Source organism: Pleurodeles waltl, chromosome 2_2 (assembly GCF_031143425.1).
Source record: "Pleurodeles waltl isolate 20211129_DDA chromosome 2_2, aPleWal1.hap1.20221129, whole genome shotgun sequence".
Lineage (NCBI taxonomy): Eukaryota > Metazoa > Chordata > Amphibia > Caudata > Salamandridae > Pleurodeles > Pleurodeles waltl.
Genome location: NC_090439.1, coordinates 1,075,225,817 through 1,075,248,139, shown reverse-complemented (window position 1 = coordinate 1,075,248,139; position 22,323 = coordinate 1,075,225,817). Strand labels below are relative to the sequence as shown.

The 22,323-nt window shown below is 45.0% G+C and overlaps 1 protein-coding gene across 3 annotated transcripts in view; it reads left to right on the top strand.

Moving 5' to 3' along the window:
- PTP4A3 (protein tyrosine phosphatase 4A3) overlaps positions 1 to 22,323 on the top strand; it is a 179,704-nt gene that overhangs the window by 106,498 nt on the left and 50,883 nt on the right. For all 3 annotated transcript variants that reach the window (XM_069220837.1, XM_069220838.1, XM_069220836.1), the window contains one exon: positions 7,226 to 7,318. In XM_069220837.1, coding sequence (XP_069076938.1) covers positions 7,226 to 7,318 — 93 coding nt within the window. The remainder of the gene's footprint in view (positions 1 to 7,225; positions 7,319 to 22,323) is intronic.

The window sequence follows — 22,323 nt, the reverse complement described above, 5'->3', positions numbered from 1 at the left end:
TATATATATATATATATATATGTGTTCGATGGCATCTGTCGCTGTAGATACACATGTTGTGCATAGCCCGCCATCTGGTGTTGGGTCGGAGTGTTACAAGTTGTTTTTCTTCGAAGAAGTCTTTCGAGTCACGGGACCGAGGGACTCCTCCTCTTTGTCTCCATTGCACATAGGCGTCGACTCAATCTTCGATTGTTTTCTTTCCGCCATCGGGTTCGGACGTGTTCCTTTCGCTCCGGGTTTCGGCACGGAAAGTTAGCTAAATATCGGAAAATTACGTCGGTATTGTTGCGTTCGGGATCGGCTTCGTTAGAATCAACACCGAATCGAAGAGTGAAGAGCTCCGGTACCCTTCGGGGTAGTTTTCGATCCCCCGTCGGGGCCTGGTCGGCCCGACCGCGTGTGAAACAACGCTGATGGAACGGACCCCGTTCCGTTTCTGTCCTAAATGCCACAACAAATACCCGTATACAGACCAACATTTGGTCTGTAACCTGTGCCTGTCGCCTGAGCACAGTGAAGAGACTTGCAAGGCCTGTCGTGCGTTCCGGTCCCGAAAAACACTCCGTGACCGTCGAGCCAGAAGACTGCAGACGGCGTCCACGCCGACAGCTCACCGAGAGTTCGAGGAACAAGAGGAAGAAGGAACCTTCTCGATCCATGACTCTGACTCCGAGGAATTCGACGAACAAAAAACTGTGAGTAAGACGTCGAAGCCAGCACACAAGAAAAGTGACAAGGCCCAGGGGACGCCACTGCCACCAGGCCATGGCTCGACCCATAAATTCGGTGACCGACCATCGGCACCGAAAAAGGCCGAAATGGTGCCGAGATCGTCCGACTCCGGTCGAGACACCGGCACGCAGCCTTCTCGGGACCGAGAAAGTGCTGCTGAAAAACGTCGACGCTGAGATAGCAGAGCCGAAACTGCTCGACGCAGAGACAGCGGCACCGAGGAAGATCGACGCCGAGAGGGTTCGACTCTGAAAAAGAAGAAGGTCACCTCGGAGCCGAAAAAGAGTACAGACAGGGTTTCGGTGCCAAAACGACCCGCAACCGACCCAACTACCGGTTCCTATTCAGAAGAGCAATCACTGTCCTCTCAGCTGCGAAAGCATAGATTTGAGGAAGAGTTGCAATCCACCGAAGTGGACCACACTCAGAAACGTATTTTTATACAGGAAGGAACAGGGAAAATAAGCACCCTTCCCCCTATTAGGAGAAAAAGGAGACTGGAGTTTCAGTCAGACCAAGCACCACAAACAAAAATGGTGAAAAAGGTAACTCCGCCACCCTCTCCTCCACCTGTAACTAACGTTTCACCGGCACAAACTCCATCACATTCCCCGGCTCACACCACCATGAGCCAAGGTGACCAGGACCAAGACGCTTGGGACTTATACGACGCCCCAGTGTCGAACAACAGTCCAGAGGCGTATCCTACAAAGCCCTCACCACCGGAAGATAGCACAGCATACTCACAAGTGGTGGCTAGAGCAGCAGAGTTCCACAACGTGTCCCTACACTCGGAACCAGTCGAGGATGATTTCTTATTCAACACCCTCTCCTCCACCCATAGCTCCTACCAAAGCCTGCCTATGCTCCCAGGAATGCTTCGGCATGCAAAGGAAATCTTCAAGGAGCCGGTCAAGAGTAGAGCAATAACACCAAGAGTGGATAAGAAATATAAAGCACCTCCCACAGACCCTGTTTTCATCACCTCACAGCTGCCACCAGATTCCGTCGTAGTAGGAGCAGCTCGCAAGAGAGCCAACTCCCACACATCTGGGGAGGCACCACCCCCAGATAAAGAGAGTGCAAGTTTGATGCAGCCGGAAAGAGAGTCGCAGTACAAGCTGCAAACCAGTGGCGCATCGCTAACTCTCAAGCACTACTTGCGCGCTATGACAGAGCCCATTGGGACGAGATGCAACACCTCATTGAGCATCTACCCAAAGAGCTACAAAAAAGAGCGAAACAAGTGGTTGAGGAAGGACAGAACATATCTAATAATCAGATACGCTCCTCTATGGATGCAGCGGACACAGCTGCAAGAACAATTAACACATCTGTGACTATAAGAAGGCACGCATGGCTACGACCGTCTGGTTTTAAACCAGAGATACAGCAGGCAGTGCTCAATATGCCATTCAATGAGAAACAACTGTTCGGACCAGAAGTGGACACTGCAATTGAGAAACTCAAAAAGGACACTGACACTGCTAAAGCCATGGGCGCACTCTACTCCCCGCAGAGCAGAGGCACTTACAGCACCTTCCGCAAAACAACCTTTAGAGGGGGGTTTCGGGGTCAGGCCACACAAGCCAGCACCTCACAGGCAACACCGTCCAGCTACCAGGGACAGTACCAAAGGTGAGGCTTTCGGGGCCAATACAGAGGACAATTCCCTAGGAATAGGGGAAAATTTCAAAGCCCCAAAACCCCTACAACCAAACAGTGACTTACATGTCACTCATCCCCTCCACACAACACCAGTGGGGGGGAAAATAGGTCAGTATTACCAAGCATGGGAAGAAATAACTACAGACGCTTGGGTCTTAGCAATTATCCAACATGGTTATTGCATAGAATTTCTACAAATCCCTCCAAACATACCACCAAAAGCACAGAATTTATCAAAACAACATTCAGACCTTCTGGAAATAGAAGTTCAAGCATTATTGCAAAAGAACGCAATAGAACTAGTACCAAAGACACAAATAAACACAGGAGTTTATTCACTGTACTTCCTAATACCAAAAAAGGACAAAACACTGAGACCAATCCTAGACCTCAGAACACTAAACACCTACATCAAATCAGAACACTTTCACATGGTCACGCTACAAGAGGTGTTACCATTGCTAAAGCAACAGGACTACATGACAACCTTAGATCTCAAAGACGCGTATTTCCACATACCAATACATCCGTCGCACAGGAAATACCTAAGGTTCGTATTCAAAGGAATACATTACCAATTCAAAGTATTGCCCTTCGGTTTAACAACTGCACCAAGAGTCTTCACAAAGTGCCTAGCAGTAGTGGCTGCACACATCAGAAGGCAGCAAATACACGTATTCCCGTATCTAGACGACTGGCTAATCAAGACCGACTCACTGACAAGGTGCTCACACCACACAGATCAGGTCATACAAACCCTCTACAAACTCGGTTTCACCATCAACTATGCAAAATCACGCATTCTGCAGTGCAAGGTACAACAATACCTAGGAGCCACAATAGATACAACAAAGGGAATAGCCACTCCAAGTCCACAAAGGGTTCAAAATTTCCAAAAGATTATACAACGCATGTATCCAACACAAAAAATACAGGCGAAGATGATATTACAACTACTAGGCATGATGTCCTCATGCATAGCCATTGTCCCACACGCACGGTTGCACATGCGGCCCTTACAACAGTGCCTAGCATCACAATGGTCTCAAGCACAGGGTCAGCTTCTAGATCTGGTGTTGATAGACCGCCTAACATACCTCTCGCTTCTATGGTGGAATAACCTAAATTTAAACAAAGGGCGGCCTTTCCAAGACCCAGTGCCACAATACGTGATGATAACAGATGCTTCCATGACAGGGTGGGGAGCACACCTCAATCACCACAGCATACAAGGACAATGGGACGTACATCAAAGAAAGCTGCATATAAATCACCTCGAACTACTAGCAGTTTTCCAAGCATTAAAAGCATTTCAACCAATCATAACTCACAAATACATTCTCGTCAAAACAGACAACATGACAACAATGTATTATCTAAACAAACAGGGGGGGACACACTCAACACAGATGTGCCTGCTGGCACAAAAAATATGGCAATGGGCAATTCACAACCACATTCGCCTAATAGCACAGTTTATTCCAGGGATCCAGAATCAACTTGCAGACAATCTCTCTCGAGATCACCAACAGGTCCACGAATGGGAAATTCACCCCCAAATTCTAAACACTTACTTCAAACGTTGGGGAACACCTCAAATAGACTTATTTGCAACAAAGGAGAACGCAAAATGCCAAAACTTTGCATCCAGATACCCACACAGGCAGTCTCAAGGCAATGCCCTATGGATGAACTGGTCAGGGATATTTGCGTACGCTTTTCCCCCTCTCCCTCTCCTTCCATATCTAGTAAACAAATTGAGTCAAAACAAACTCAAACTCATACTGATAGCACCAACGTGGGCAAGGCAACCATGGTACACAACACTGCTAGACCTATCAGTAGTACCCCACGTCAAGTTGCCCAACAGGCCAGATCTGTTAACGCAACACAAACAACAGATCAGGCATCCAAACCCAGCATCGCTGAATCTAGCAATCTGGCTCCTGAAATCCTAGAATTCGGACACTTAAACCTCACACAAGAATGTATGGAAGTCATAAAGCAAGCCAGAAGACCATCCACTAGACACTGCTATGCAAGCAAATGGAAAAGATTTGTTTGCTACTGCCATCATAATCAAATTCAACCGTTACACGCATCTCCAAAAGATGTGGTGGGTTACTTACTACACTTACAAAAATCGAACCTGGCCTTCTCTTCCATTAAGATACACCTAGCAGCAATATCTGCATACCTGCAGATTACCCATTCAACTTCACTATTTAGGATACCTGTCATTAAAGCGTTTATGGAAGGCCTCAAAAGAATTATACCACCAAGGACACCACCCGTTCCTTCATGGAACCTCAACATCGTCTTAACAAGACTCATGGGTCCACCCTTTGAACCTATGCACTCTTGCGAAATACAATTCCTAACATGGAAAGTTGCATTTCTCATCGCCATCACATCTCTAAGAAGAGTAAGTGAAATTCAGGCGTTTACAATACAAGAACCTTTTATCCAACTACACAAAAATAAAGTAGTCCTAAGGACCAATCCTAAATTTTTGCCAAAGGTTATTTCACCGGTCCACCTAAATCAAACGGTAGAGCTACCAGTGTTCTTCCCACAGCCAGACTCAGTAGCTGAAAGGGCACTACATACTTTAGACGTCAAAAGAGCACTAATGTACTACATCGACAGAACTAAAAACATCAGGAAAACTAAACTGTTTATTGCATTTCAAAAACCTCACGCAGGAAACCCAATATCGAAACAGGGTATAGCCAGATGGATAGTTAAGTGCATCCAAATCTGCTACCTTAAAGCAAAAAGACAACTGCCCATTACACCAAGGGCACACTCAACCAGAAAGAAAGGCGCTACCATGGCCTTCCTAGGGAATATTCCAATGCACGAAATATGTAAGGCAGCCACATGGTCTACGCCTCACACATTTACCAAGCACTACTGTGTAGACGTGCTATCCGCACAACAAGCCACAGTAGGTCAAGCCGTACTAAGAACCTTATTTCAGACTACTTCCACTCCTACAGGCTGAGCCACCGCTTTTGGGGAGATAACTGCTTACTAGTCTATGCACAGCATGTGTATCTGCAGCTACACATGCCATCGAACTGAAAATGTCACTTACCCAGTGTACATCTGTTCGTGGCATCAGTCGCTGCAGATTCACATGTACCCACCCACCTCCCCGGGAGCCTGTAGCCGTTTGGAAGTTAGCTTCAACTTTGTACATTTGTAAATATATTAAATCTTAGATACGTGCATACTTATTCACTCCATTGCATGGGCACTATTACTAACAAACAACTCCTACCTCACCCTCTGCGGGGAAAACAATCTAACATGGAGTCGACGCCCATGCGCAATGGAGACAAAGAGGAGGAGTCCCTCGGTCCCGTGACTCGAAAGACTTCTTCGAAGAAAAACAACTTGTAACACTCCGACCCAACACCAGATGGCGGGCTATGCACAACATGTGAATCTTCAGCGACTGATGCCACGAACAGATGTAAGTGACATTTTCAATATAATATATATATATATATATATATATATATATATATATATATATGTTGTTTCTGTGCTTGGCATGTTCGTGGATCATTGCATGGCTCCTGGTTTTTTTTTGGGTTGTTATACTAGATATCTATGAATTCCTGCTCTCATCTTATCACACTTATCTACTCATCACTCTTATGTCATGTCTCTATCAAACTATCCTCCATTCTCACGCTGACTCATTCCCAAATCCCTTCTACCACTTTCATCTCCTAAATATCTCTGCCTAAGCTCTTCCCTCCACATCTAACTCACCAAACCTCACTCTACCTCTGTGACCTCCCACACAACCCTACTAAATTCTCCTGCATTCATCTCACCCTGCTACTATGCTCTCCCTAACCCTTCCACATACTCTTCCCCCTCCACCCCCTTTACTCATCCCAAACCTTTGGGTTGAGTAAATGAAGGATATACTCCCAATTAACACCTCTGGATTTATTTCCTCCTCCACCCCTCCATTACTCCAGTCTAACAAACAAACTCTCATATCCGCGGCTCAAATTAACTCATAATAATACTAAAACTGTACTCCTTATTTAACGATACTAATCCATCACTAATTCTTGTTGGGTTCCGGAGTAGCGTGCTACTCATCGAAAAGCGCTTCGACGCCTCGTCAGGGGTAGTAAGCGCTATATAAATACGATTACAATTCCAGCCAAACATAATACATTAGAAACGCCTTGTTTTTGACTGCTCGCTCCTGCTGTCTGAAGCGTTTTGGGCCTTTCTAGACCGCTCCTTTCTGGATCCTAAATGCACGTGGGGGCGGGAGGGTGTGTACTGGTCAGTCCATGGTCATTGCAAGCCTTAGAGATGTCTGCCGGGCGGGTTATTTCTGGCTGGTGGCGCACCTCCGGGTGGGCACAGCCGGGAATTTAAATGCGATGACCTAGCTCTGCGCAGTAGAAAAACGAGTCTGTTTCTTTCTGTTTTTGCCCTTGACGTTTTTGTTTTACGGAATCGGCGTCTCTGGCCTACTGAAGGGCACAGCACGGCAATAAACCCAGCTATTGTCCGCGATTGATGGATACAGCGGGTATTAATGGAAGCTGCCTGCCACATTGTCTCCCTCAGGGGCTTCTCGGGGGTCAGCTATACAAAGGTTGCAACAGTTTCGATTGTTGCAGATTCTGTGGGGATCCGTGGGCGCACTTGATAAAATGAGTAGTTTGTGCGTGAGCAAGAGACCAAAATGCACAGATTGTGAACTTTTTTTTGAGGTCGATAGTTCTGCTCGCTGGAAAACCTGGTGAGAACCTTGCCCTAACCTTCTGTCTCCTTCCAGGATTTGAAGAAGTACGGCGCAACGACAGTAGTGAGAGTCTGCGAAGTCACCTACGACAAAACTCTGCTGGAGAAGGACGGCATCACCGTGATCGTAAGTAGTGGTGGGGTCCCGGCTGCTGGCTCGCGGTATTTCACTGTGTTGTCTTTGGGTCATGAAGCCTTCAACCTTGAGGTGTCGCTTGGGAGGGCTTCTGTCTGGGCAGTGCATGTGGCGGGTACAGTCATCGACCACAGATCACCCTGCACAAGTGCAGCCCCAATGTAGAGTGAAGTTTAAACCCTGTGTATACTTGATTCTCCACGGTATGATTGATCAGTCCAGGCTTTTATTAGGAGCTGGTAGAGTGGGTTTGGACTTCCGGTGCAGTCTGAAACTGTCCTGCCCGATATACCTTCGTGAAATTAACTTTTTTATTTATTTTTATTAATTTGTAATTATTTAAATGTGTGTGTGTGTGTGTGTGTGTGTGTATATATATATATATATATATATATAATGTATATGTATGTATGTGTATATATATATATATATATATATATATATATATATATGTATGTGTATATATGTGTGTGTGTGTGTATATATATATATATATATATATATATATATATATATTTTTTTTTTACAAATGGTAAGGGAAAGGATAGTGCATATGGCATGCCATAGCGGATCTTTGGCACATCCCAGCACCTTCTGCAGGGAAGTTGTGACCTAAATGCATATGGACGTTAAATGCTGTACTCTGATTAACATGGCTGTGTGGACAATATTTGCGTAAGGGAGAAGGATCAAAAACGTTAGTGCTTTGGTATAGCTGGGTTAATTGCATTGCTTTGGTAACACCCTCGGATTCATGAGTTATCGTGTCACACAGGAGACAACAGTGGGTTTCGTAGGGTATTGATCCTTTTGCACTTGGTCCTAGTTTTAGTGCAACTCCTGGTTCAAAAGAAGCCACATAGGCTGAGGGAAAACTACAGTCCTCGCAGCAAAGACCATAAACCCACCTCTCACATGTGAACTGGGGTTCCAGCTTGACAAACTTGTTTGCAAAGAAAAACTCACTAGTGAGTAGTCAGTGGAGTATCAGATGTGGTTTTGTCCCTTCTTGGAGATCAGTGTACTGGGGGGGTTGGGAGAATCTTTCCCAAAGTTTTCTTTAAGAGTAAAGTCCCTCACATCTTTCGAAATAAGTAACATTCCCAGGACGTGAAATCCATTATGATGAATCCTTCATGGCAATATAAAGTCCTGCATTTTTTTTGTGGGCTTATTTTCCCAGAGTCGCACAAGGATCCCTTGTTTCCCAATTATAGTGGAAAGATCTCAGTCCTCCCGCCTTTTTCTTCTCCCCACCGAGACTCTATCTTGTGAGTGAGGGCAGGGGCCCACACACCTCCCCTCTTCTCTATTCCTCCTTATGCAGCATTCTGTTCCTCTCATCCCTTACTGTTCTTCCCTCTTGGAATAAAAAAAACTGGTATGTTTACCTCTACCTTTTAGTCTAGTATCCCTAATCCAATATCTGTCCCTCGCTATACCCTAGTACTACTATATCTAGCAGTACCCCAAAGCCTCAACTTTTCCATGTATCGTAGTACCTCATCCTATAACATAGAATATTTTCTATATTTTAAGTGCCCCTTGTCTGAACCACAGCACCTCTACCCCATCTACGCCCTGGTACCTATACCCCTGCCTATTTCCTAGAGCTTCTGTCCTTTCGTGTTCTATTGTGCCACACCCCCTTCCCCTTCCAGATTTCGATAGTCTGGTGTTCTCCTTGTTTGTCTAGTACTATGAACACCATACTAAGGCGATCTAAAGGAAGCAATGTTAAAAAGTATCGATGTGTTCATGTATTCTTTTTTTAAACCTTCTGGAAATTCACTGAAATTGGGTTTTACCAACCTGGGAGTTAGAGTGGAGCTTTCAGTGTTTTCTTTTTTCCTTTGAAAATGAGTTGAAACCATTCGGGGTACCAGGATCGTGAAGCTTCTCTGCTGTTATAGTGAGTGGACTCAGTCAAGAGAACCACTTATGGCTCCACCTGATCCCGTTCACGGTGACCAGCAGTCACCGGATGACGCAGTGCAGTTGACACACAGTGCGGCAGGTATTTGGGTGGCTTGTTTCTTGGTATTTGTGAATTGTGATTGTTGTTTTCCTGTGGTGAAGGTGACGGATGATTCTAGAGAACCCACTAGAATGTTTGCCCGCCAAAGTGAACTTAAGGGTGCGCCGCAGTTTAAGGTTCGCTTTATACCAGACCTTTCAACTAAAACTCCAGATCCATAAATCATCAGATGATTGTTCAAACATCAGCATAGACAAGAGAAAGCTGACGGAACTGCTAACGCGTCCCTTTACGACCAATTTACTCACTTTGGGACTCGTTTTAGGCCAATGAATCTTTTGACCCTGATTGAAGACACCTTAGGACGAGATAGCTAATCAGCATGTCAATCAATATGTCAATAACGTCATCAAAGTTCACAGTAATAAGACCATTCAAATTGATCAGAGACATTTAATGAAACTCGAAAACCACCATGACCTTTCAGTCATGAATAACCACACCAGTTTAGTACGATTTTGTGAAGTTTATTCCCTATTGATTACAATTCAACTAATAAGTTTATTAATCTCAAAACCAAGAAACACATTAGCATAGTCACAATATGGCAACTCTGATAAGATTTCACCAAAGCAAGAATCATGAATATTAGAACATAACACTGCGTCAACATAGGTTATCCTTAGCAGAGTAACGTTAGCGCATTATTCAACAAAGCATAGATTCAGTCATTTGTCTATTTGCGTCAGTTTAGTGAACCCCTCTCCTAACCTCTAATTAGCATTGGCATGTTGGGCTTCATGCAAAACAATTTAGTAACACCAATTTAGAAAAACATCTAGCTATGGTCTCTGCTTTTCCTTTCTAGGTACCAACTGCTTCTTTTGACAAACAGACAATCACAATTTCATTGTGATATAGTTACCCTCCGTATTGGGTCAGCATTGGAGGTTCAGTCTTCGTCGTCAGGACATCAGTTGATTCGCCATCAGGAATTCAGCAAGTTGGGTAAAGGGGCACTTCCCTCATAAGGAGGTTAAGTGAAATCGGGCAATATAAGGCAAGAAAGGTTTTAAGAACCAAACAGCAAAGTCTCTATGCAGAGTGACAAAGTGTCTGGGTCATAGCAAAACGTGACCGCATCTCCCTCTCATCTATCTCCTAGTCTCCTATTCTAAATTACTTTTATCCCATTTTCGTTGTACATTCCCCTAAAATTTGGTTGGATGAGGGGTTGCACCCCACTATCTCCCTCCAATAGAGTTTCCATTATCTCATCAAATTTGTCACCCCATAACAGTTCTCACGTATTTTATTGGTCCTTATGATTGATGTCTTTAGCGGGTAGAATGTCCGGTATGATTTCATACTCTCGTGGTCCACTTTGCATCTTTAGTCAGTGGTTCCATTGTCTGTACTGGTTCAGGCGACCTTGTACCTGCCAATAGTCTACACTGTTGCACTCAGCAAGAATGTTTCACTAAGCCAGTCGGACGTCCTGAGACAGGATCTACTACAGTTACATTCATCTTCTAGTTTGGAAAAACAAGAGTTCATGTCCTTCAGCAAGCCAGCACACTGCACGTTAGAAAAACACATTTAATATGAAACCGGGCAGCTAGGCCTCGACTCATGCTAACTAAGGCCTAATGATTTATTAGCAAAACTTTAACATATAACCTTTTAATATTAGTGCAAAATCATATCCTTACATAACATTTTATCATTATTAGTCAGTTTTCATTAGTCCCTGTATACGTTGGCGGCCACTCCCCATGGGCACATTTCAAGCGCATGTTTTAGCAAAATACATTAATACATTTTCTATGAGGCATTATTACACATTAGTTCATAAACCTTTCCTGTTAATAGAATATATAAGCTACGCTCTCTCAGTTCCAATTTACTATAGACTCCAGTATGTAATCAAGTGGCAAAGGAAGGTTGACTATATGTACCTACTCACTACTTGTAGTATCGACTACTACCTCAAAGTTAAAGGTTGGTTCTGTAATCTTGAATGAGCACTCATTGTCTGCCACTGGGTCACTGATGCAGATGCTCCTACTGGCATTTACGATGCTTCTAAATGGGTTGACGGTCAATGCAGACTCACCAGTTCTTCAGCTAGACATCAAACCTCTTGTGATGCAAATGTTTTCTTTTCCAGTTTGGTCCAGGCCATCTGAGATGGAAATCCTTGTGCGTTACAGTCCTCCTTCATGCAGGCCACAGTGAGCTGGATCTTGTTTGATCTTGAGTTCAAGGCAGCTCCTCATTTCCGAGGTAATCGTTTTCCAGACAGGATGCAGCAGCAGTGTGTGGTCGTGGACCTGAGTTTTATCCCAGCTTTTGGTGGTGGAAGAAGGATGGCGAAGAGGGGGCAAGTGAGTGTCCTGGTCCTGCTAAGACACTACATCTAATCTGGTACTGCATACATTTAGGTTGACTGTCGGGTGAATAAGGGCTAGCTCTCGATGTACCGAATGTATCTAAGCAGTTGTCTGGCTGGGAGCAAAGCCTCAGTTATGAGGTCAACCTTCACTCTTCAACTGCCTGTAAATATGATCAGAGTTTTGTAGGGATTTTCCAGGCACTTGAAGGAAGAAGGGATACAAATGATCAAGGGGATGTGTTGGGATGTCAAAGGCCACACATCCCAAATAGGGTTGAGCTGTTGCTTGGCAGATCAGCCGACTAGACTGCAAAGGCAAATGAATCAGTTTCAGCTAGGCGTTGTTTTCTGTTTGGCAGATCTGTTGGCGGAACGTGGATTTCTTTCCAGGAAGCACGTGATACAAGCTACTGGTGGGTGGGAGCTCCCTGGTGCCAGACTCTGGGGCTGCCTCTAGGACGGGTGAAGTGCAACTATGCCTGGTGCTTGGACGTGCCATCTTATGTGACAGCCCTATCTCTGTATGAATGCTATCTGACACATAGTGCTGTGATGCCAATTTAGTGGCTTGAAGCGCTCTATAAAAATCCAACATAAATGCAGTGCATCGCCATCCATACATCAGAGGTCTCCAAGAACCCCACGTGTAATCGGAACTAAACAGCAGGCTCTAAGTAGTGGGCAGACAATTGTGCAGTGCTGCCTGCCTCTTCCACGGCTGTCAGCAGTGTGAAAACGTTATCTACAATTTTACCTTTTGTGATGTTTTTGGCATGACTCATTTCAGCTTTCCTCTGGCAAGCGGAGGAAATATTGTCCTTAAATGCAATGAGGATATACAAATATATTTTCTTTGAAGCGGAAGGCTTAGGTATACAGGTAAAGCCGTGCTCACAAAGGTAGTCATTGTGCACTGTGCCAGGCCCTAAGGCAAATGGATTTTTAGGAGCTGGAGAGACCTTGGGTCCTACTCCACTCATCTTCAGTCTGAAAAGTCTTTACGCAGAGCCCCTCTCTGAAATAAGGAGAGGAATGCTATTTGGCTGCGGATGAGGCAGAGTTTCCCTTTTTATTAAAGCAAATAAACTTCAGTAACTATGATGGGTTTTTACAAAGTCATTCGTTTTCATGTCCGGAGGTGGAAGTTCGTAGTCTTCTGGAGACCATTAACATCAAAACATGTTGGAATTTATTCCAGAAGAACTTTCTGAACTTGGTCTGGACACACACAAATTTTAGTCCCGAAAGAGAAAATCCGATCGGGCATCTGGCAGGATACTGCCTTACTACTGAACTTCGAAATGAATCTTCCCATTGGATGGGGGCGGGAAGATGGAACACCTCTTGTAAAGATGTAAAGGCACGTGGGTGTCAAATGTTAAACTTGAGGGTTTGACTGATTATACTGTTAACTTTCAGCATTTGAAAAATAGCTAGAAATTTACTCCAAGACGAGTAAGTGTTGGGGATGGGGCAGCAGTCAGTCGCCAGGGGACCATGCACCTGACATTGAATGTGACCCTCTAGTAACTCATTTGATGCAGTTGCAGGGCTTGCATCACTTGTAGCAGTGAGGTGGTAATGTAAAGAGTGCCCTAAGGGCTGGAGCTGCTTCTCTGTATAGGCACGCTCCCCACTGTCCTTTCAACTGGTCGGTGCCACTTCCCTCCACAATCCCCTCTAACTTGCAGCACCCGGTTTATTTGGAAACCTGGCTGCATTCCCTGACCGCCAGCATTGACCCCAGGCCTGTTTCTGCCAAGCTGTTGGTTGTAGCCATTACAAGTCATGCCTTCGTGCCTGCCCTCTGGAGTCTGTGGGAAGACCACAACGAGGTTAGGGGGGTTGGACAGCTTCTTACATCTGCTGCTCTTTGGCTCATCGCCTACAGCTGTGGCCTACAAGCCCTGGTCACAGAGTCGATGGGGAAATCTGTGAAGGAATTCATGTCCCCTTATTTTCAGGGCCACTTCAGTCACACTGTCATCATCCCACCTTTTCCTGGTCATGTCCAGGGGGCATACCGCTTCAGCACCAGACTAAGACATCACCGTGCTCCGTTTCATCTTAAACCTCCTTCAAAGAAGGGACACAGCGGCCTAGCATGTTTACCTTCGTGCCTCAATATAAACCTGGGTCTGATGTTTACCTTGTTAGCAGGATAGGGTTCCAACCCTAAATTGGTTATTTTGTCAGGGAGTGGGAGAATGTCCCACTAATCGTGGTTCCTTTCGTGGCCTACATTCAAGGAGGGCAATAAACTGTCACATCCGATTCCTCTACCTCCTTTAGGCAATACCATTCAACATCCACTTCTAGAGGATTGTATAGAGGCACATATATGGGAAATAATTCAAAAGGCCGAGGAAAGGATGTCTCAACTCTCACCACCCCTTCCACATCAAAGCACTGACTCTTCTCCTTCCCCTAATCATTCAGCACAAGTCGGGGGAGCCTACAAGAGTTTTTTTTTTTTTTTTTTTTTTTTTTCTCTGAATTGGCAAAAAAAATATCAGTGTGTGTTGGATATTATCTAACATGGTTATTGCCTGGAGCTCATAAATACCCCCCCCCACCAACATACCACCCTGCAAACACAAACTCTCTGTAGAACACTTACAATTGTTAAATCGGGATTTGCAGGCTCTCCTTCAGAAAGGAACAATAGAACTAGTACCTGTTCATCAGAGAGGGGTAGGAGTATATTCATGATACTTCCTTATTACCAAAATAATGGTTCACTTCGACTGATTCTAGATCTCAGACCATTAAATCATTACATCCTATCGGAGCACTTTCATATGATAACTTTCCAAGATGTAATACCCCTATTGCAGCAAGGAGAAGTAATGTCTGCACTAGATTTAAAGGATGCATATTTCCACATCTCAATACATCCAGCCCACAGAAAATACTTCTGATTCATAATACAAGGACGGCATTACCAGTTCAAAGTACTCCTTTTTTATTTTTGAGTAACAGCTGCACGCCATGTCTTCACAAAATGCCTTGCAGAAGTTACAGCACATCTGCGCAGAGTATTCATGTCTCCCCGTATCTGGCTGATTGGCCCATGAAGTCCAGTTCACTCCCTCTAGGCATACAGTATACCCCAAACACTTCATCTCCTTCACCAGTTAGGATTTACTATCAACATACAAAAATCCCATCTCCGATACAGCCTTATCTAGGAGCTGTTCTAAGCACTCAGTTAGGGGTTAGCCTACCCAAATGCACTCAGGGTTCAAATTATAACAACGCTGCTGCAACAGATATACCCCAACCAACAAATACCAGTAAAGACAGTTCAGAGAATTCTAGGTATGATGGAATCTTGTATTGCAATAGTGTCACATGCACGACTACACATGCCTCCACTGCAGGAGTGTGTGGCAAGTCAATGGTCTTATTCACTAGGTCAACTACAAGATCTAGTGTTGGTAGACCGCTGCACTCACTACTCTCTGCAATGGTGGAACACACACAGTTTGGCAAAAGGACCACCGTTTCTCGACCCTGTTCCCCAGGTCACTCACACAGTGGACACATCCCTCACAGGCTGGGTTGCTTACCTACACAACCTCTCAATACAAGGATTGTGGGACACCAGACACCAAGCCCTACAAATCAGTTATTTGGAACTCCAAGCCATTCATCTAGCACTGAAAGCTTTTCTAGTTCACCTGTAAGGTAAGATTGTCTTGGTCCGGACGGACAACACAACAGCCATGTTTTATTTGTAGAAACAGGGGATGGGGGCACACTCTCTACAGTTGTCTCACCTATCTCAGGCAATCCAGAATTGGGGAAATTCGGCGTCGCATTCACATTCCGGGGAAGGACAACGACTTTGACGACCTGCTCAGCAGGATGTGGCAACAAGTGCACGAATGCGAACTCCACCCTGAGTCTTCCAAACATATTTCCATCGGTGGGGGTTTCCACAGATCAACCTGTTCGCAACCGCAGACAACACAAAATGCCCAAACTTCTCCTCCAGGCTCCAACACCCACTATTGAAGGGCAATGCTCTATGGGTGAGCTGATCAGGGATATTTGCCTTTGCTTTTCCACCTATCCCTCTTCTGTTAGTGGTGAGAAAGCTCAGGCAGATTTCTCTCGCCCTCAATCTAGTAGCTCCCACTTGGGCACTCCAGCCATGGTTCACAACACTACTCGCACTGTCAGTAGATCCCCATGAGAAGTTTCCCCTACACCTGGACCCTCTCATTCAGACCCATGGAGTAATCTGGCACTCAAACCCCAAAGAACACAATCGAGTTTGGATATTTACAATTTACTTCCAGAATGCATGACCATTCTTAAGGAAGCATGTAAACCCACAACTAAAGCATGCTGTGCTGCTAAATAGAAAAGGTTTGTTTTCTATTGTCAGAACAGATTGATCCTTTTAATGCAACTGTTCAAAATATTGTTTGCTATTTACTTCATTTACAAACTTGTGGGTTAGCACACTTCATTAGGGCTACACCTTGCAACAGTAGTGTCATATCTCTAAAACAGGCAACACTTAACATTTTTCAATTAAGGCACTTATGAAAGGCCTCGTAATTCCACCTAGGATGCCTCCAGCACCAATATGGAACCTTAACATTGTACATACTAGACTTAAGGGACCACCATTTAAGCCTTTTCATAACTGTCCACTCCAATTTTTATTTTGGAAAGTAGCATTCCTGGTAGCAATCACTTTGCTAAGACGTGGGCGTAGGACATTAACCTAGGAGGAACCTTTTTTTTCAAATACGTAAAGATAGGGTAGTCCTCTGTACCAACCCCAAATTTCTTCCAAACGTTTTTCCATATTCCACTTAAACTAATCGGTTAAATCGCCAGTTTTTTCATTCCACAACCTAAATCAGTTGCAGAAAGAGTTCTACACACCTTAGATGTAAAAAGAGCATTAATGTACTTTGATAGAGCTAAAGACTTTTTTACAAAACTAAACTTTGTTCCTTTCTTACCTCCACACACAGGAACAGCTGTATCTAAGTCGGGTGTCTCAAGATGGATAGTCAAATGTATTCAAACTTGTCATTTTAAAGCTAAGAGTTTTACCCACACCTCCTAGAGCACACTTACCTCATAAAGTAGGTGCATCTATGGCTTTCTTGGGTGATATACCTATAGCTGACATTTGTAAAGCAGCCACATGGTCAAATCCGCACACCTTTACTCCACACTATTGAGTGGATGTACTAGCATGTCAACAAACAAATGGTGAACAAGCCGTGCTTAGTACTCTTTTTCAGACAACTGCAAAACCCACGGGTTAGCCACCACTTTTTGGTGGGCACTGCTTCTGTCTACGCAGAGCATGTGTATTTACAGCCACACATGCCAACAAACAGATTATGTAACTTTCCCTGTAAGCATTTGTCTGTCATGTAGTGCTGTAGATTCACATGCACCTCCCCTCCTCCCGGATGACCGTGGCCGTTGAAATATTATCTTACACTTCATATGCATGGACATCTTTCTAGCACTCAACTCGCACCCCGTTCTCGCCCGACTGCGGTAAAACAATCCTACAGTGGAGTTGACGGCCAAATGCAGTGCCACCCAGATGAGCGCTCACTTGTGACTCCAACAGTTTCTTTGAAGAAAAACAGCTTGCACACATCCGGCCCCAACACTAGATGGCAGAAGTATGCAGAGCATGTGAATCTACAGCAGTACATGACACGAACAGATGTTGCAGGGTAACTAACAATCCTCTTCACGGACCTGCATTTCGAGATCATTGGGACAGTGCCAAATTATTTTCAGTTGATATGGGAGGGCAACTCCTTCCAGCAAATAAAAGCAACATTGGTAAAGCCAACAGATCTGGCTTTGACCTGCATGCAATACTTTTTTTTTTTTTTTTTTTTTTTTTGTGTCAAATCTCTGCAATATTTTTTTTAAAACTGACTTATACCAAATGAGTAAGTGATCCAGCAGCACAAACGTATGATTCCTGGCACTGAAGTGCCTTTCTTTTTAGGCAGGCATCTTTGCACATGAGATCAGGAAAAATGCTGTCACTCATAAGACAGCCAGTTGCCGGAGTGGGCCGGTCCATTGCCTCCTGCTGTATGCTGTGGTGGGCAGAAGCAAAATTACTCTTGAGCGACCAAAAACACCCATATGTATATGCAAGTATTTTATTTTTATTTTTTTTGGGGGGGGGGGGGAATGGGGCTATGAAGACCGCTGAACAGTAGCGTAGCAAGTAGGCAATGGGACTTGGTGCAAGCAAGGAAAAAGGCCCCTTTGCCAGCTGTTGGGTGGTGAAATCCAGTAATTATCTGGGTTTAGGGCCTGGCTTTAGGCCTCGGTGCCACTGCACCTGTCGCTCCAAATGTTGCTATGCCTGTGCAGTTGAAACTTTCTAGGGCAGACCTAAAATGAGAGGAGCGGCAAGTGGCACGAGGCAGTGCGGGAGCGCTGCGGCTGAAGAAAGGGCCTGGCACACTGACCTTTCTCAGTGGAAGAGGGCCGGAGAGGGGGAACGGGCTAGAGTCTGTGCAGCAGGTTGAGGGGTAAAAGTAGGGAGGCGGAGTGGAACTCTACACCTTCAGCCAAAAAGAGGAAACCAGCTAGTAAACAGACACCTATGAGCTGTCCTCCACAGAATCCAGGTCCATGCCTGATTTTCTCGCCCAGATCAGGATTTTGTTTAACATTTCTGGAGCTATGTTCCTTTTTTCATCTTTGCTGAACAAGAGTATGGATTCCAGAATGGACACTATACACGTGTGCTGCAAATGCATGGACCAGGGGGGCTGTAGAGTGCAGTAGGAAGAAGTGGTGTAATGAAACTTAAGCCCCTCCCCCCTGCAAAGAAACTGTAAGGGGGGGGCTCCCCCCCTGGACCCAGTCAGTGGCCTACTGCCTTGTACTGTGCTGATACGGGAGCTCGAGGGGCGGCGCACCGCAGGGACCTTTGTTACACCGCTGGTAAGAAGGGAGAGGGGTAGAGGGGTGCAGCTAGCGGATAGGAGAGGGGAGTGCGGGACAAGCGAAAAACTTTACACCTCCCAGGAACAAGAGCGCTGCAGCTAAAGAAGGAAACCGTTGGACCCAAGGTTAGTTCAATATTTCCCATTGATAATGAACGACTAGAATAGACCAGCATTCGGTATTTGTAATTTCTTCCTTCTTTGAGACATTCCACGTTTATGCACGAATGTAACCCCAGGCCACACAGTGTCCGTGCCTGTGCGCGAATACAAGTGCTGGGAGGCCCCAGAGTGGGACTTATACCTCCAGCCAGTCCTTGATTTTGTCAGGATCCCTTTGCATTATGGCCTCTTTCATACCACTATGTTAAATAAAAGGGAATCCTTTCACTCGTTTATCATATGTCCCGAACCACTATGTTCCTCTCGCGTGTCACCCGAAGTGTCACGCATCAGGCCCCACTCTTACGCTTGAACACTGAAAATCTAGAAGTCACACGTGAGCAGATTGAAAACTTGCCAGCTATGCGTGCAAGCGGTGTCCTGTGAGCAGACTGGAGCATGGGTCCCTTCGAAGCCACAGGTCATCTTTATTCTTCGGGGACCCGGATCTCCTGTTCCGTTCCCTGGGGTATCTCCAAGTCCCTGGTGCCGGCAGGGCTTCCTGAAGGCTGTAAACACCATACCGAGCGCAGGCGGTAAAATCCAGACTTGCCGAAAATAATTTCTGAATCCCTTTCTGTAATCTGATCTGTTTACAAATGACCAGCCCCTGTTTAAACTTCAGTTCACTTTGAGGCAGGTTGTCTCCGGGAGCATGTTTGCTTCCCTTTCACCCTTAGCCAGTGTTCCTTTCCCACAACATTTTGCTCTTCGGTGGTAAATACAGCGTTTCCTGCATGCAGCTAGAATGCTTGCAGCAGGCCAAGCCCATGTTCCTTTTACAATGTACCGGTCTGATTGGCCTGTTGGCGCAAGTATAGCTGACATTGCATCCACCGTGATGCATTGTGGCAGGCCTGGTGCATCCTGCGACAGCCCCCAAACGCCGGGGACGTGTTAATTAGGACTTCTGAAAGTAAGTGAAGTCTTTTGGTTGAGCTCATGTGATGCACCACACTACAATGTGGAATTGCAGTTGTGCCAGACCAGGAAACTTCTTGATTATCAATTTTAATTGTAATTGAACCTCATATTATTGCCTTAGCAGTATTTTTGCAATAGTTTCAAAGAAATTTCGGTTTAAAAATTGAGAATATATTTTGACAATCCCTTTTTTTTTTTTTTTTTTTTTTTTTATAACTCGGCCTAAGAAAATACTTGGTGGTTTAACGTTTTCTAGGTTCTACCTACAAACTGCTTTTACTGGTCTGTTGAAGTCTAATGGAAAAACACAATACTTAAAATAGTCTTTGTGCCAGGATGACCTAGGAGTGGCTCGATTTCATGCCTCATTTGCTTGCTTCTTAACGGAGCACGTTCTTTCCTCTTGTGTTGTCTCTACACAAGATCTTTAAAATCATCACTTTTTTTTGTATTTTTTTTTTTTGGCCTGTTTAATCGACTTCTCAGTCAGGGAACTATTTTTCACCCACTTTTAGCACACTATGGGAGTGCATGGGTTTCCCCTCCTTCCTGTGTGCTGGTCGCCATTAGCAACCCAGCCCCGCACTTTCCATGTTGCACCCAGGCTCACCCTTTCACCTGCTATTCTCACCACTCCGCATCATTTATGTCTACCCACTCTGCTTTTTCCCCTCCGCACTGCATTTTATGTATTTTTTTTTATTTTTTTTTAGGGCCTTGAAGCTGCTTTGTGGAAATGTAATTTTCAAGCACATTAATTCATAGTTTTCTTTTAACTGCTCCAAGATTGCCGTCCACCATCTTGGAATGGTAAAATAAAAAAAAATACAAATTGGAAGCAGCATTCTGATCTGTGCAGATGCATGCCTGGTGCGGCATCTGTGCATCTCATCACACTGGGCCACTGCAGGTCATGAGGCATAGGTACACATGAGTGATGACACTTGAACGTGTGGAGAGGATCAGAGGGAGGGGGGAAGCGGGATCAGGTGATTGCATTGACTGACTGGGAAGGAGGAGATACCAGTGTAGACAATCCATTTTGTGTTCTTGCTTTAAATGCAGTGTCAAGAAATAAGGGGATTCGGAGGATTATGAGGTCCAGTGTATGTCCTCCAATACCAGTTACTAATAATGTGATACACTGTTCCTAAAGAGCAAGAAGAAGACAGGGTGAGTAATAGGGGATCCTATTAAGTAGGAGCAAGAGTCCTCAAACACCCAGTTGGGTGTCATGCTTCATCATTGGACCAGCTCCTCGCCAGACTGGCGCTGCAATGTCTGGCGGGCACCACCCTTTCGGGGGGCTCTTTGCCGGAGATCTTTTTTGATGATGCCACCCTTTCCCACAGGTAAGTGAGGGGGAGAGGGAGAAAGGAGAGAACAAAATGGAATAGAAGGATAAAATTGGCTCAATGACCCTTACTAAGAACTATCTTTATTAATATGGGGTCTTGGCCAAGATTAAAACTGTAATCAGGAGGGTAAAGTCGAAGTAATGTTCGACAACTCTCAAACAGTATTGCATATAACAAGGAGGTCAAGGAACTACCAGACCCACCTCAACAATGGGTCGACATGTTTCGCGTCTGAGGTCCCAATGGATCCAGCGACGCTTCTTCAGGACCTAATAACAAAAAAACGTGCTTCTCCAAAAATAAACTATGCTGGCTCTTGCCTTTATCAACTGACAATGAAAAGGGAAGGAATATTATTATCATCAGTCACTTACATGAGTCCTTTATGACCCAGTATGTCATTCCTACTCGTCGCCCCTCCTACACTAAGACAGGGCTTCATGGGATCACGCGGACCATTGGCCTGGTCCACAAGGCTTTGAGCGGAACCGGCAGACGGCACTTCCACCTACCCCTGGGTCGCGCTCCCGGAATTGCTTTAAATGCAGCCTTACTTGATACTATTGAAGAGGTTGCCACTTACCAGATATCCAATGTTTTTTTACCGCTTGGTGGAGATAAGGAGATTTAGACTTACTCAGGGTTCTGAATATTAATCTGAGTTTACCAAAATTGAAACACAAAAATGTAAATAGCTCAATGTATTTAATGAAAATAAAAGCATGTATAAAAGTCTCTCCATGCTTTGTTTTGACAGTGCATATGTGTACTGTGAGGGTCCATGCTCTGTAAGCACTTGAATACATACCCCCCCCCCTCCCGACTACATAAGAACTTGATGTCAAAAGTTCAGTATGTGCTACACTCCACCCTCCATGTTTCCGAAGTCTTGGACTCACAGAGGGAGCAGAGCTAGGTTGAAGTGCTGTTCTGAGTGCACATCGAACGTGGCTCGCAGGGTCCAGATTGTCTGTTTTTCCCATCTCTGTAGTTTCAGCGACTGGGCGTCTATGCTAGAATTAGCAATCATGAGTGGAGTGGTGCCTCTGAGGGTAGGCATAATGTGAAATGGGATGAGAGTTCTCAGTGTGGTGTCGTCACTAGGCCTGGGTGGAGTTCTGCTACTCGGAACTCTGCAAAGTGGCAAAAAGTCCACCGCGTTAGGTAAGTCGCGCTGCTCTCACTGATTTTCAGCGCTGGAGTGTCTCCTCTGG